The sequence below is a fragment of the Tachypleus tridentatus genome, chromosome 13 (genome assembly GCF_004210375.1).
Source record: "Tachypleus tridentatus isolate NWPU-2018 chromosome 13, ASM421037v1, whole genome shotgun sequence".
NCBI classification, from domain to species: Eukaryota; Metazoa; Arthropoda; class Merostomata; order Xiphosura; family Limulidae; genus Tachypleus; species Tachypleus tridentatus.
In genome coordinates, this window is record NC_134837.1 from 100779865 (window position 1) to 100794491 (window position 14627).

At 32.2% G+C, this 14627-nt stretch overlaps 1 protein-coding gene across 7 annotated transcripts in view; it reads right to left on the reverse strand.

Moving 5' to 3' along the window:
• The window catches only part of LOC143240652 (SRSF protein kinase 1-like), a 72231-nt gene that overhangs the window by 13058 nt on the left and 44546 nt on the right, over positions 1–14627 (reverse strand). For all 7 annotated transcript variants that reach the window (XM_076483424.1, XM_076483426.1, XM_076483422.1 and 4 more), the window contains 4 exons: positions 10153–10437; positions 8427–8515; positions 5505–5612; positions 586–748 (listed from right to left, as the gene is read on the reverse strand). In XM_076483424.1, the coding sequence (XP_076339539.1) occupies positions 586–748; positions 5505–5612; positions 8427–8515; positions 10153–10437 (645 nt within the window). The remainder of the gene's footprint in view (positions 1–585; positions 749–5504; positions 5613–8426; positions 8516–10152; positions 10438–14627) is intronic.

The following is a 14627-nucleotide window of genomic DNA, read 5'->3' on the forward strand; positions in this document are numbered from 1 at the left end:
CTCAATTCTACATGTAGTAAAATCCCAAACCTAATAGTACAATGGCCACTTCTAGTTAAAATGCTCACTAACTACAACTGTCATATTCACAACAGATACTATTACTAAATCTAATATTGCTTTCTCTCTTGTAGGTTCATCACCAGTTGGTGTATAAAAGTATTCTGAACAATTTCCAAAAGCTATCCACCTCACTGTCAGACTCAAAATGTTCCAATCAATTTCTTGTTGTGAATGAGTTTAATAATGTTTCTCTTCTGTAGATTTCTTTGACAAGTAAATGTCAACTACAGAAATTTTTAAAATGCTGTCTGATGGTAGTATTACACAAAACCACCTTCATGACACTGTACTGTTACAAGAAATGTTCAAGCATTGTTGTTTATAATTTTTGTCATTAACATCACAACATTAAACTTTCAAATTGAAGTTTAATTCAGTCATTCAGCATGGTATATTAAAGACTAAAATGTTCCCTACGTGTATAATGTAAAAGAAAATAAACTGCTGTACTACATGACAGTACAGTAATTTTTTTTTTAAATTTAATATAATAAGAATACTACTACTGATGCATAAGTTTACCTCTTTTATTAAAAAACTCTCTTGAGTATCGTCCGGAGAGTGCGATGTGGTGAGGGATTTCTCCTAATAGTTCTAAAATATGAGCAAGATGATCCTCATCTCTGGAGTAATCTTCACCAGAGTGTGGTTCAAAAAGAAAATCACCAGTAGCTAGCTCAAATGCCTGAAGAGTATACAAATATGAAAAAATGTAAACCTGTAAATGTAAATAAATAACAAAACACACATACATAAAATAATAAATATTGGTTTCATATCTTTAAGAATACTAATTAATTTCTAAAACAAGAAATTCTCTGATAAGATGTACTTAACAATGAAAAAACCATGTGTGAGACTGTGTAACATTTAATACAATGATCTTACCTTTATTTCACAACAGTAGTAAAATGGAAGTACTTGAAAAGAGTTTCTTATATATTATGATATTTTTCCACAATATACTTATTACCTTGTTTATATATAGATAATGAGCAATTTGCATTTTTGACAAATAACTGCCCATTACCTGTTAACAAGTGCAATAAAAAGTGTATTATGGAAAAAAATATCATTTTTATGAAGCTTTTTTTCCAAACATTTCCATTTAAATTTAATTTTATATAGAGAAAAAGTAATAACAACTTTATATGTATATATAAACAACCAAAAATTAATCTTCAAAACAAACATCTAACACTGGGGCACACATTATAACATCAGTAATTATGCAACATTCCTTGGTTTGTTTGAGGAAGTGATGGGGGCACACCACTTATTCAGTTTACCCTCAACTTCACTAGCCTCATATACTTAGAAGTTAAAAGAAGAGGAGCAGATGTGGGTACTCTAGCCTATAGTGTCCTAAATCTTTATCAAATTTTACTGTCTGCAGCAAAATGTGGGAAGGTGGCTGCTCATAAAACACAAATGAATAAATAAAATAAAAACAATTATAAGAAAGCAATAGTTGGAATACAAGACATCAGTGGGGTAGAAAGCAAAACTGTCTTTTAAGTTTGCATTCCAGCCCCTCAGTTTGATGTCTGGACATAGATACCAAGATGTTAAGGTATTACTATACTAATCCCAACTTTTATCATTAGCATAGCTCATATCCTACACTTTTCCATGATTCTTCAATGGTTCTAAAGAGATACGAGGTCTGTTAAAAAAATACGAGGACTGTTTGAATTGCGCAGCTCCAATTGGTTCCAGGGGAATCCACTTGATGTCACTAGGTTCGCACAGATCAGCTGATTACGACACCATTTACCGATTGCAGATATCTTCATTTGTGTATTAGCTATGCGGTTTTAAGTGAAGTGCGATCTTTTCGTTTGGCGGATTTCAGAATGAATGACCTGAAGGAGCAATGACTTGCCGTGAAATTTTGTGTTAAACTTGGAAAATCTTCGACTGAAACTTTTGCTATGCTTAACACGGCTTATGGTGATGTTGCTATGAAGCGTACGGCATATTTCAAGTGGCATGAATGTTTTAAGGATGGTCGACAGTCCATTGAAGATGATGAGCGTCCTGGACGTCCTTCCACGTCAACTGACGACACACACGTTGACAAAATCAACACCCTGGTGCAGGCAAATCGACGCCTGACTGTCAGAGAGCTTGCTGAAGAGTGTGGGATATCAGTTGGATCTTGTTACAAGATTTTGACCAAAAAATTGAAGATGCACTGCGTTGCTGCAAAATTCAGCCCTCAGAACTCGTGAGTTTTTGGCCAAACACTCAATCACTGTTCTTCCCCACCCCCTTACTCACCTGACCTTGCTCCTTGCGATTTTTTCTTGTTCCCCAAACTCAAAAGACCCTTGAAAGGAAGAAGATTTGAGACGATTCCCAAGATTAAGGCAAATGCGACGAAGGAGCTGGAGGACATTACAAAAGAAGTGTACCAGGTTTGTTTCAACAAGTGGAAACACCGTTGGGATAAGTGTGTGCGTTGGGGAGGAAAGTACTTTGATGGGGTCCCAGACCTGTAACTTCTAAATAAAGTACATTTTGGTTTATGACGTCAGTCCACGTATTTTTTGAACAGCCCTTGTACATGCAACAGTTGGTTTTTTAGAACAGCTATTGGGTTGATCTATATTGAAATTTGAAACTTTGTGTAGTATTTACATTATTATTTACAATTTGTGCTTTAAAATATTTACAAATAAAACAATAATTGCAGTTGGCTTCAATGATATGCATAATAATATATTCCTCCTGTATTTTACAGATATATTTTTAAATAAAAAATATTTAAATATATTGGCTCTATTTCAATTTACCATAATTTAGGTAAATTACTACCATCATAATGTCAAGATATTCAATATCATGTGTCTTACATACCATAATACATAATAGAGTGAAATATACTGCTAATTTACAATAATTTTTGATGGAAAAATGGTATTGTGGAATGATCATGAAATCTAATTATGCATTGAAAGTGTTAAGATAATAATTATAGTAATATTAATATTTATGATAAAATAATTTATTTCACATTTCAAATATTTGGACTTCACTTTGTAAACAGTAATGTATCAAGAAATGCCATAAAGAGTATCATATATTCACATCTTAAGTATTGGAAAATATGTGGCAATGTACAATACTCCATATCCAATATTACTATATTATTACAATCTGATCTTTAATGGCTTTGGTGGAAAAACATTAATTATATGTTTTAAATTATTTTATAACAAATATAAAATGCATTTATGTAAATATGAAAACAGTGATATACACAAAACTACAATGTACACAATAAAAATAATTTCTAAAATATATTGAAGAGGAATCATGGAATTACTTATTTGCACATTTTATATCATATAAGGTGAACTAATGTAGTTGTATTACCTTCCTTATATAAGACCTGTTACTGAGTGGACCTCTTTAGAACTATTGAATATTAAAACAGAGGATGGAGAATGGGAACTATTCTAATAATGGAGGTTAGACTACATACAGTAATACCTTAACATCTTGGTATTTATGCCCAAAGATCCAAATGGGGGCTAAAATAATAACTTCAAGAACAATTTTGTTGTTTCTCACACTGATGCCTTGTATTCTAATTATTTCTTTCCAATTATTGTTTTCATTTTTTTTATTGTAAGCAAATACTTTCCCACATCAGGCTGCATTCATATTAAAAAATATGAGGCTGGCAAAGTTGAGGTTAAACTGAATAGATGGTATACCCTCAATAACCATGGCTGTAATTAGATCTCAGATTAATCAAAAAATGGAGTAGGAGTTACATGTTTGTATTTGAAAAATACTCAGAGCCATTCTATGAGCCATTATACTGTAGTTAAAAAAAACTCCCCAAAACAGGACACATTATATAATAATTTATCTTATGATCTGTGCCCCATTGTGGTATGTTTGGTTCGTGGTTGCATTTTTTGTCATTTATTTTATAAAATTATTTTCATCATTATTTTCTCTCTATAAAATTATATTATAATTATACTATATAATTAAATTATATTTCATCTAAGGTTAGGATAAGCTGTGTAAAATTCATGCTATCCTTCTTTTTTGATTTAATCATTTATATTATTTTTTGTAGCTTACTTAAATATATATAATTAGAGTAGTTTCCTGACAACTGAGTTTGTGATTTTCATATTAAAATTGTAAAAGTTTTGTAATTTTGTTCCAGTAGGTTTCTTCAGTTTAAATGTGTTTTGGGCAAATATTAAAATGATGGTAATTTAATTCCTTACACAAAATATGTTCTCATGGCACCCACAAAAAACATCAAAAATTTATAAAATTTTACTACAGACTAATTTAAAAAGTTTTTTGAATTAACTTAGTTTGTTAAAATAGTTTTAAATTAATATTGTTATTTTTAGTTAAATTTCTCTTTTGAGATAGTGTTGTTCCTTATGCAAAGTTTATGAGTATAAAATTATATATCTATAAAAAATATATATAACAGCAAAAACACTTATGAAAAGTTTACGAATTACAAATAAATATAAGTTATATTCTCATATTTAGAAAGATATCACATAATGTAAGATTATCAAGATAAGAAAATACACACATGCACATGGAGACCCAAACAAGGTTAAAAAGTGTTTGAGAATCAGAGAGCAGACTTAGCAGTAAAACACTATAAGCACAAATGAGAAGTAAGAAAATGTGTGAAAGGTCTTGAACCATTGATAGAAACTGACTTTAAAAGAGTTGTTTTTATACGAGAAACAGAATTTCAAACACTAAAAGCACAACCCAATATCTATATGTTATTAAAGTTTCATTACAAGTTTAAAATTATTGAGAATTCCAAAAAAATGCTTAAAGAAAGAAAAATTAAACAATTATAGCAACAAATAAGTCAAAATGTTTGCAACTTACAATTAAGTTACCATTTTAACATTTTATTACCTACAACAATATGATACCAGAACAATCCTCTAATCAACTTAAAAAAATCATTAGAAGCTGGAATCTTTGCAGTAATAATTTTAAAGAATGACAATTAATTACAACTTGCCATCATTTTTAAAACTGCAAAGCTTTAATATCTGTCATTTTGTCAGTCAGCATAAAATAGAGGAATGAAGACTAATAAAAACTTGATTTTATTATAGCTGTATTAAAAAAGAAGGAACACTAACACACAGTAAATGACTGACAAGATCAATCATTGAATCTCCTATGTAAAACAATTTTTAGTCATTAAAACAAAACACTATTTGCTTCTGACTGAAAGCTCAAGAATTTCTGATACTTCAGTTTCTACAATCAGAAAGTGAAATATCTGTACAAAACCAAAATATAAAATCTTATCAATATTTTGCAAAGCATCCTTCAGTACAATAAAAAATGGTACACTGAAAAGCTCTACTATTATCAAGAATTACAAAATAACAATTTACAAAACAATGTATCTAACTCACCATACATGCTGTGCTCCAAATATCAGCTGGAGGACCATATCCAGCACCTAATAAAACTTCTAGACATCGATACTGACGAGTCTGAATGTCTTCTGTAAAATGATGATGCTGCAAGGAAACTTGTTCATTTCAGTCACGGGATTTACAGGTGAAATCCAGAATGGTACAAAAAAAACTATTTTGATCTTCTGTATTATATCCTAGTTTTCATGTTTTAATTATAATAATATTTAGAGTTGAGATACACAACAATAATTCTAAAACCTTGCTCATGTTATTGAAGGGCTTGTAAAACAGCCATCAAGCTTTCTTGTTTGTAAAGTGTTTCACATATTTAAATGGAAGTAGTGAAAAAAAAAAAACTAGTCCAACTTTCAGATGTTTACAAAAGAAAAATTCTTTTTACAAAACCATGAAGCTGTCATTTGCCAACTTTTTAAAAGAAAGTGTAAATGGTTATTCTTATTCTGATTATAAAAATACCAAAAACAACATAAATGAATCACTCTCCATGATGTAATAAAGATCAAATCACACTAAATTATATTAAAACACATGGAGTGTCAATTTGTTTTCTCAAAGAACCTTAAAGATATATACATACAAACCCAGATTATATAACATATATAATAGTATATAACATAAGATTTGTTATTGTATTATATACAAGTTAAAAATGAAACTCCTTCAATAAATACACCCTGTATCTCATTAAAGGTGTTTCATTTTTATTACCTAAATACTGTAATAGAACTAACATTAACACTGCTTACATAATGATGAGTAACTACACAATTAGTTTCATTACTGAGAAAACTAATTTCATAAGTTATTGATTCAAATAATTTTAGGTTTCATGATGTACTCACAAAAGCAATAAGTTGCAACAAATTTATATCCATGAAGCAGGAAACCTTAATAAAATGTACAAAATAAAGCTATGTCTATTACCACTTTTCTATGCATGTGTATGAGAGTGTAATTATTACAAGGTATGTGTTGTGAATAACATTATTCTTTTTATATAAAGCATATAAATCAGTATAAAATGTGTATTTTTATTTTTTGAATATGATTATTGATTATCTGATATTGTCAGAAATGAAATATTACATTATTTTTCATATACTACATTTTTAAAATAAATGTTTCACTGTACATTTTTGCAATACAAGTACCAATTGACACACTATAAAAATAAGATCCAGCATAATACAAAATTATAAGTATCTACATTTTGACAGATTGTTACTGACCAATGAAAATGCAACAAGGTAAGGAAATAATGATTGTCCTGTATCTATACACATTATACTTCATTGAATTTGTATGAGTTTTTGGTCTATTATGTTAACAGATACATATGTAACATTTTGCCTCCAATGAGTATACAAAGCAGCTGCAGTACCATTGCTTGGATTACAACTAATCTAACAGCAACAGTACTTCACTGTCAGGTAAAACTAATGAAACAAAATATTGTACAGTAAAACAATAAGCTTTAGAAAACCCTTTACTGACCAAATTGTTGGTGGGTAAAAATGCTCCATGATTCTGGTACCCTTGTATGAGTGTTGAATTTTAAAATAACTTTACAGCTGCATGTTATATCTAGTGTTGTATTTTAGCAAATCTTTTCTTATGTCAGATCACTTTCATTTTACATGTAAGCTCAAGCTTACTGCTTTGAGAACTATATAAGATGAACTTTATTAGTTGTCCAAGTATGTGATTTGTTGTAGACAAAATTTTTTTCACTTGAAAACACATACAAGATATCAAAATTTAATCTATAAGTTGCACTGATAAATAAAGATATACTGCATTGCACCACAAGGTGAACAGCTGCTCGTATTTGAGCTTAAAAGCAGACTGAATAAAAATTTGCAGTAGATACAGACCTCACGAGTACAATTTTGTTAGCATCTGCATGAAGTTATTTAAAGACTGAATAGTAGATAATTAAATGTGATTACTGCAAATTAATTATATCTTATTTCATGTCTTAAGTATAACATTTAAGACAAATTGATGAAGCTGCACAATTATAACCTGAAATAATTAAATATACCCAGATATCTAATCACTATAAGCAATGCACTGCTAATGATAAAAGCAAGTAGAAGCCTGTAGGTTTAATATTGTACATAGTTTTTAGATAATAAATGGGACCAATATACTAATCATGATATATACATGTAATTACTGGGATCAATACATTAGTCTTGGTTTATACACGTAACTACTGTGATCAGTACATTAATACTGGTAACTGTTGGAGGTGACACTTAACTTATGAACATATCTAATATTACATAGGGCATAATTTGGCAGTTATATACATATATTATTTGCATGAGATTTTATTCTAGTGTGAGGACCATTGCTTGGTTTCTAGTTTGGATTTTTCTTCACATCATTAAACCTCTTCTTTCTTGATTTAAGGAAGTTATTTTAAAGTTACTTTTTTCTTCTCTGAAGTTTCAGATTCTTCTTTCTTGTGGTATTAAAGTTTTTGAAATTCCTGCAATACATTTTTCAGTTTTATTGTAGTTCACCTTGAAATTTATCTAGCTGTTTATTAACAATTTACAGAACTTACCTTTAGTAGGAAAGAAAGTTTTGTCTATATTAAACCCTTTGTTTCATGACAAAGCTTTCTTTGTCTGCTATTAAAGTCAAGGAAATTATATGATAAAACTACTTGTTCACATCTTCTTCAACTTCCATTTTTTTGGTGTACCAAAATACTTCATACTCAACAGTCTGGAAACAGGTGTTAAATATGTCATTTATGATGTCACAGCTTGCACCTAAGGTACCATTTTACTGCATTAGCATATGCAAATCATTCTCTCTTGTTATATGTATATACTTTATTAAAGTTATACATCAAAAAGTATATTTTGCAAAGAAACCTACCACCCAACATGCATTTCCAAGGTCAGCTATCTTCACAGGAATGTCACATACCTCAAGTGTGGGGTCTGGTTTTTTATCTAACCGGTTATCTGTTCATAAAATAGAATGTATTCAGGTACTTGACGTTTATTTATTCTAAACAGAATGAAACCTACTCTACTGAATCTTTTTTTTTCGAGGGAGGGGAGAAAAACTAATTTAATTGTAAATCAAGAAAACTCTTTATCAAACCTGACTATTAATCTTATTATTTCATGGTTGGAAAACTGTTTAGTGGGATATCTGATACAATTTACAATACACACAGAGGCGTAGGAGTTTGATTTTTATGGTATAAAATCATGATAGATTTAAAACTAAACCTGAATGGTACAAAAATACAATATACAACTTTATGACAAATTTTTTGCAATGCTCACATAATGTTATTTACAACAAAAGCAGTAAACTAGTTGCCTGCTCCAAAATAATTATATTTCTAAACCAGAGATTAGCTTCTTCTATTTTGTGCTGCCCTCTATATGCAAACATTTTATAACACATGCCACAAGCTTTCTGAACTCCCCTACTGGAATCAAAGATTCCAATGTGTATCTCATGCGAATTAACAAGTGTCATCTCTCCACAAACAGGAAAGCACCATCATCTCATGATGCATGTGACTCCCTCTATGCATCTCTACTGAGCCATCAGTTCAAAGTTTGGCAGAAGGAGACACACTGGAAAATTGTTGAGAGGAGGGTCAGAAGTGTGAACGAAAAAAAGTATCAACTGCAAATACATTTTCTATTTATGAAAATTATAGCTTCCAATATAATACTTTCCTCTGCTCATAAGATTAACTATAATCCAATACTGAGAAGAAGGAAGGCCAGTGTGAGGCAATAACACTCTTTTAAAAGAGTTTGAAGGATATTCCCTGCTGATTCAAGGATGGTCACCACATCACTTCTGAAAGAGGTATCTTCTTGTTATAAACAGTTATGAAGAAACACAGCATAAAAAGAAAGGAGCATATCCAAATGGGAAAAGATAAGTAAGGAAGTGATCCCAATCAGCTAAAGAAATAACTGAATTCCACAGTAGGAAAGTGGATAAAGAAGGATGTGTCCCATGGTGTAGAATGATTAGAGCATAATGGATCACATTCAGTAAGCCAGCCTCATCCAAAATCTCCTTGCTGAGCACTGAGATCTGAACAAGTGTAGGATGAGGATCATACCATCTTCACCTCAAGCCCTAAAGTTGTGGATATTAGGGAATGAATAACTCCAAACAGGGATCCAGGAATGTGATGTCTGGTATACAATGGAAGTTCATTGCATGCAATCAACTCCTATGACTGTGAGCTTGGTTCAACATGTTAAAAGTCAATAACATCACTCTCACAAGAGAATATGAAGGAATGCTCAAGGAAGAGGTGGAAATGACTCATATATAATCTCCATGACCCACAATACCAATAGAAAAATTGAGGAAGATGAGCCCCAAGTGGAGGGAAGTACCATGTCTGAATTTAAATTGTTACTAATTACTGAACATTAATAAAAGAAAACAAGAAAACAAATCGATGTTGCAATGAATAATCATGTAGTTTGAGAGTCATGTACATACCACAAAATTAATTGAATGATTTTTACCTGTAATATGATCCTCAATACATGAAAGGTTAGTCTGAAGTTAAAAGAGGTTTTGAACTTAGTTTACATAATCATATCCAGCTAACCTGGGCAGGATGCAACACGCCTAATTCCTGGTTCACCAGATTTAGCCCGGGTACATGGTGTTAAAGTGCTTTCTGATCGTTCCAATCTTCCCCTGGTGGCTCCCTCAAAATCAAGAAGATCAGATGAGTTTTCACATCCATTAGCTATTTCTTCATAAGAAATGGAAAGTTTGGGTATGTCACAATTATTCTGGCATCTGAGAAAGTTATTGGAGGGAGACAGGTTATTAGGAGACATTGACTGGATGATTGGATCTTTATTATTACTGATTTCACCAAATTCACCTGTAAAAAGAACTTAAATGTTACAATCAGTATTCAAAATGTATTTGTAAACATAGTATAACTTACACTGAAGTAAAATGAAACTGGAAACTGAATTTGTAAAACATCAGTAAGACAGGTCTCTTTGAAGTTTTAAATCACTTCCTTCTAAGAATATAAAAATAAACATAACATTCAAGTCTTAATCATAAACTATCATATTAGACATACATATTCCTTGGAAGCTAACAGTTTTGACTTCAAGATAAAATTTAAATAACTTTTACCAAATCATCATTATATGACTTAAAACGTTTTTTTATGAAATTTGTAATAGGAAGTGTTTTAATTACCAAAAAGTGGTTGGGTATTTTGATCAGTCTGAAAGTACACATCTGGTCAGCTGGTTAATCATAAACATCATAGAATGTAATTAATACAACATGATGTTCCAATTAAAATTCTAAAAACATATACTAATGCTCTTTGACAGAGTTGACTCTTTGGATAATGTTAAAGTGAATTTAAAAAAATTGCAAAATGACCACGACTGTTTACCAGATACTGTTAAATACACATTGGATAGATACAAGGAACTGAAGTCCTATAAGATCACAAGAGATGAAGGATGGAGAAAAATATTCCACTGAAACAGATGTTACATATCTAAAAACAATTCCTTGACAAACTGAAGGAAATGTGCAATAACCCTGGCCAATAAAATTAAACAATGCACAAACTTGTTTTTCTAAAAACTATATTTCCAAGAATGCTGTTGTTGTTTCGAATTAAGCACAAAGCTATACAATGGGCTATCTGTGCTTTGCCCACAACGGGTATCAGAACCCGGTTTTTAGCATTGTAAGTCTGCAGACATATCCCTGAGCCATTGGAGGGCTACCAAGAAAGAATGCTAGAGAAATGACGACTTTGAAGAATAGTGGCAGAAAAAAAACAAAAAAACTAAATGTGCAAAGATAATATTACAAGGAAATAATGTATCTTGGTCTATGGAACAATGAAAAAAAGTGCTTTGAACAGGTGAATCTAAATTTGAACCATTTATTTCCATCTGAAGAGTCAATGGAAGGTGTAAAAAGAGCAATTTTTGCCAACATTCAGGGATGCAGGAAGCTTTGTGAAGGGTTGGTGTAAAATATATACAAACTGTACTGACTATCTTCATAAAACTAATAGAATAAAACTTATTTAACAAAGAAAGAAAGACCAGAAAATCATTAACAAATAGAGTAGCTTCCACAATGTCCAAACTTTAATTCCACAGAGCAAGTCTAGGATTTTCTGGATTGCATGCTTGAAAAAGAGTATCAACCATATTAAAGAAAACCTCTGGACACAGTGTGAAGAAATATGGAATCCATTTACAATGAATACTTTGCACAAAAACACAATGCAACAAAGATGACAAGTTCTTTTTGATGCCAAAGATGATCACACAAAATACTAGCATTAAAGGATCTTAAAAGATCTTATAACAATTTTCTGTAAGGTTAATTTTCAATATTTACATTTTAATTTATATAACAACTCAATGACTATATTTTGTGTTTTCTGATTAAGAGGGTAACAATAGAGGATCATATACAGAAGTTGTGATGGTTTTCAAACAAGAACCAAAACTTAAGTCCTCTCAAGTAATTCACTATTCTTCTGTATTCTCCTGAAGAAAAATAGTGAACTAGTTGAAAGCACTCAAGCTTTAGATCTCATTTGGCAAAAAGATATGACAATGGTGTTACATGCTTGCTATAGGTTCCTCTTACTTGTATAACTTTGCTTTGTTTGCTTTGGACATATTTTTTTACTCATCTTATTAGGTTTTAAGTTTATTATTTCAGTCCTTTATTTTCTGCAGGGTGAAAAGTTTTGTGGGACAATTCATATATACATTCTCACATTCATGCCTCTGATATGGAGCTTCCTAGTGCTTCTACTCTGTCACCTCTGGGGTTTAGTATTGTCCAGGCATTAGGGGAAAGCCTGCTGTCTGAGACAGATGTTCAATCCTTCATACTTAATGGAGGTGGAGTCTTACAAGGTCACGTTTCTTATCCTGTTGGTTCAGAAGCTGAGCTTGTGGAGGATTAAATGTAGACTGGTGACAATTTGTACTCTATCTTTCTAGCTTCTTTTTTTGCTCAGGCAGTTAATCACAAGACTTGTGTCTTCTGCACCATTTTTCTTTACCCAATTCAATTTTTCTGGATTTTTCTGTCCCTTACTACAGCTTCACATTTTTTTTATCTTCTTTGCAACTGTTGTTTCCAGTTTACCAGAGGACTCTTGGTCAATTTTCAGAGAATATTAGTCATTTATTGACTTACATTTTGGAAGGTTATCAGTTTCTGCTCTCTCCCTGGTATCTTAGTAGGTTTGTTGTTAGGACTTCCTCATGAGAGATGGTTTACTTGAGGGTGTTTGACTTTGGCCCTTAGAGATATCAGAAAAACTCTTTTTCTTACTCATTCAATTTTTGCAAGTATTCCACGTTTCTTGGAATCTTGAGTGGATGTGGCCTGTTTCCAATTTTCTCTTTTCACACTAGACTCTTGCCTTTCACAGTCTAAACCAGATTGTTTCCTGCATCTCCTGTTTGAGTTTCCAGACCTCCTGCATTGGCTCCATGTTCTATCAGAACACAAGAGACATTCTGCCTTTATCAGTGGATATCTTCCATTAAAGTGAAGCACAGTACTGGTGACTACTCTAGGGAGTCGAGTACTGTAGGGGCTCAACTCAGATGGTTCGTATCTATATGGAAGATCTTTGCATTTCACGTCTCCTACTCCATTGTCTATCATAATGATTGTATTTCCCCTCCTCAAGGATTGTTTAGGTCCAGTTGTTGAGCATAAGCTCACTAGGAGTTTCTCTACAAAGGGGTCATAGAGTCATTTCAATCCTCTTTTGAGGGTTTTTATTCTCATTTGTTTGTAGTACCAAAAAAAAGACAGGCATTTGGTAACCTGTCATTGAGTTTTCTCATCTCAATCCTTGGTTTATGATGGAGTTGTTTCTTTCTATTCAGTGATACTTTACTATTGGCCTATAGGTTTTGAGGTTCACGATACTGTTTATCCCCTGAAATCCTAAAATGTCATAGGAGTGAGAAGAAACCAGTCCATATAATGGTGAGTGCAAATGCCCATTGTCCCTTGCAGCTTGGCTATTTCACCCTCTGGTGGAGATTGTAGAGGATGGCATGTGGACTAGGCTTGATACATTTATATCACATTATCTACATGATTTGGCAGTTGTCCCTTCAGAAGATTTTTTTATTATTCCCTGTGGGATTCTCCATGTCCCAACTAGTTTGTAAGAGAGGTGATTTCATTTATGTTTATTTCTTGGTTTTTCCAAGGACCCTTTCATCATTTTCATTTGGATTTCACTCTGTGGTGGGTGTTGCCTAGTGAGATGCTTATTTCCAACTTTGCATTAGCTACCAGTTGACCTAAAAATATCCTGGTAGCAATGAACTCTATTAAGATGGGTGTTCCATAAGACCACTTGTGTGCTTTCTGCATGGTAAGCAATTATAAAACTATAAACAATACACTACTGGACTGCCACTACTAGACTATTAAGAGTAAAGCTCAAGAGGATTTTGCTGACCTCTGGATTGAATAAATCAGGGTCAGCTTACTTTTCAAAATTGGGAATGTGGTTCACCTACTGCACAACCTCTGGAGCATTGTTCCTTGGGGCTCTTCAATAGAAGTGTTTTCCCTTATTTCTTCTAGTGGAATGTGGGAGTCTTTACCACTTCCAGTTAGCAGTCAGTGGAGTGATGGACAGAGGTATATTCCTCCTGAGTGATGCTTGAACTCATTATTCCAGTCAAGGAGAAAAGTGCAAAGCTGAGTGCCCTCCTACCAATAACCCTAGATGGTCTACTTAGATGTATAGTAGTAGCTGTGCTAGCTTATATGTGAGGCTCCTTGTAATTCTGGTACAGAGTTGGCTTTTCACTATCTGGTTGCATTTTGTGTAGCCTTTTGTCATGGTCATTATCTTCATTTTGATGATCATGGAAACGGACCTTCGTCTTCTCATAATTCTCATGCTTAACATCAATTCCCATGCTGTTTGTTTAATTTAATTTGTTTACCATCCTTCTCATAATTCTTGGAACAGGGAAGTTAGGATTGCTGCCTGTATTTCCAGGCCAGGTAATCTGTTTCTTCAGG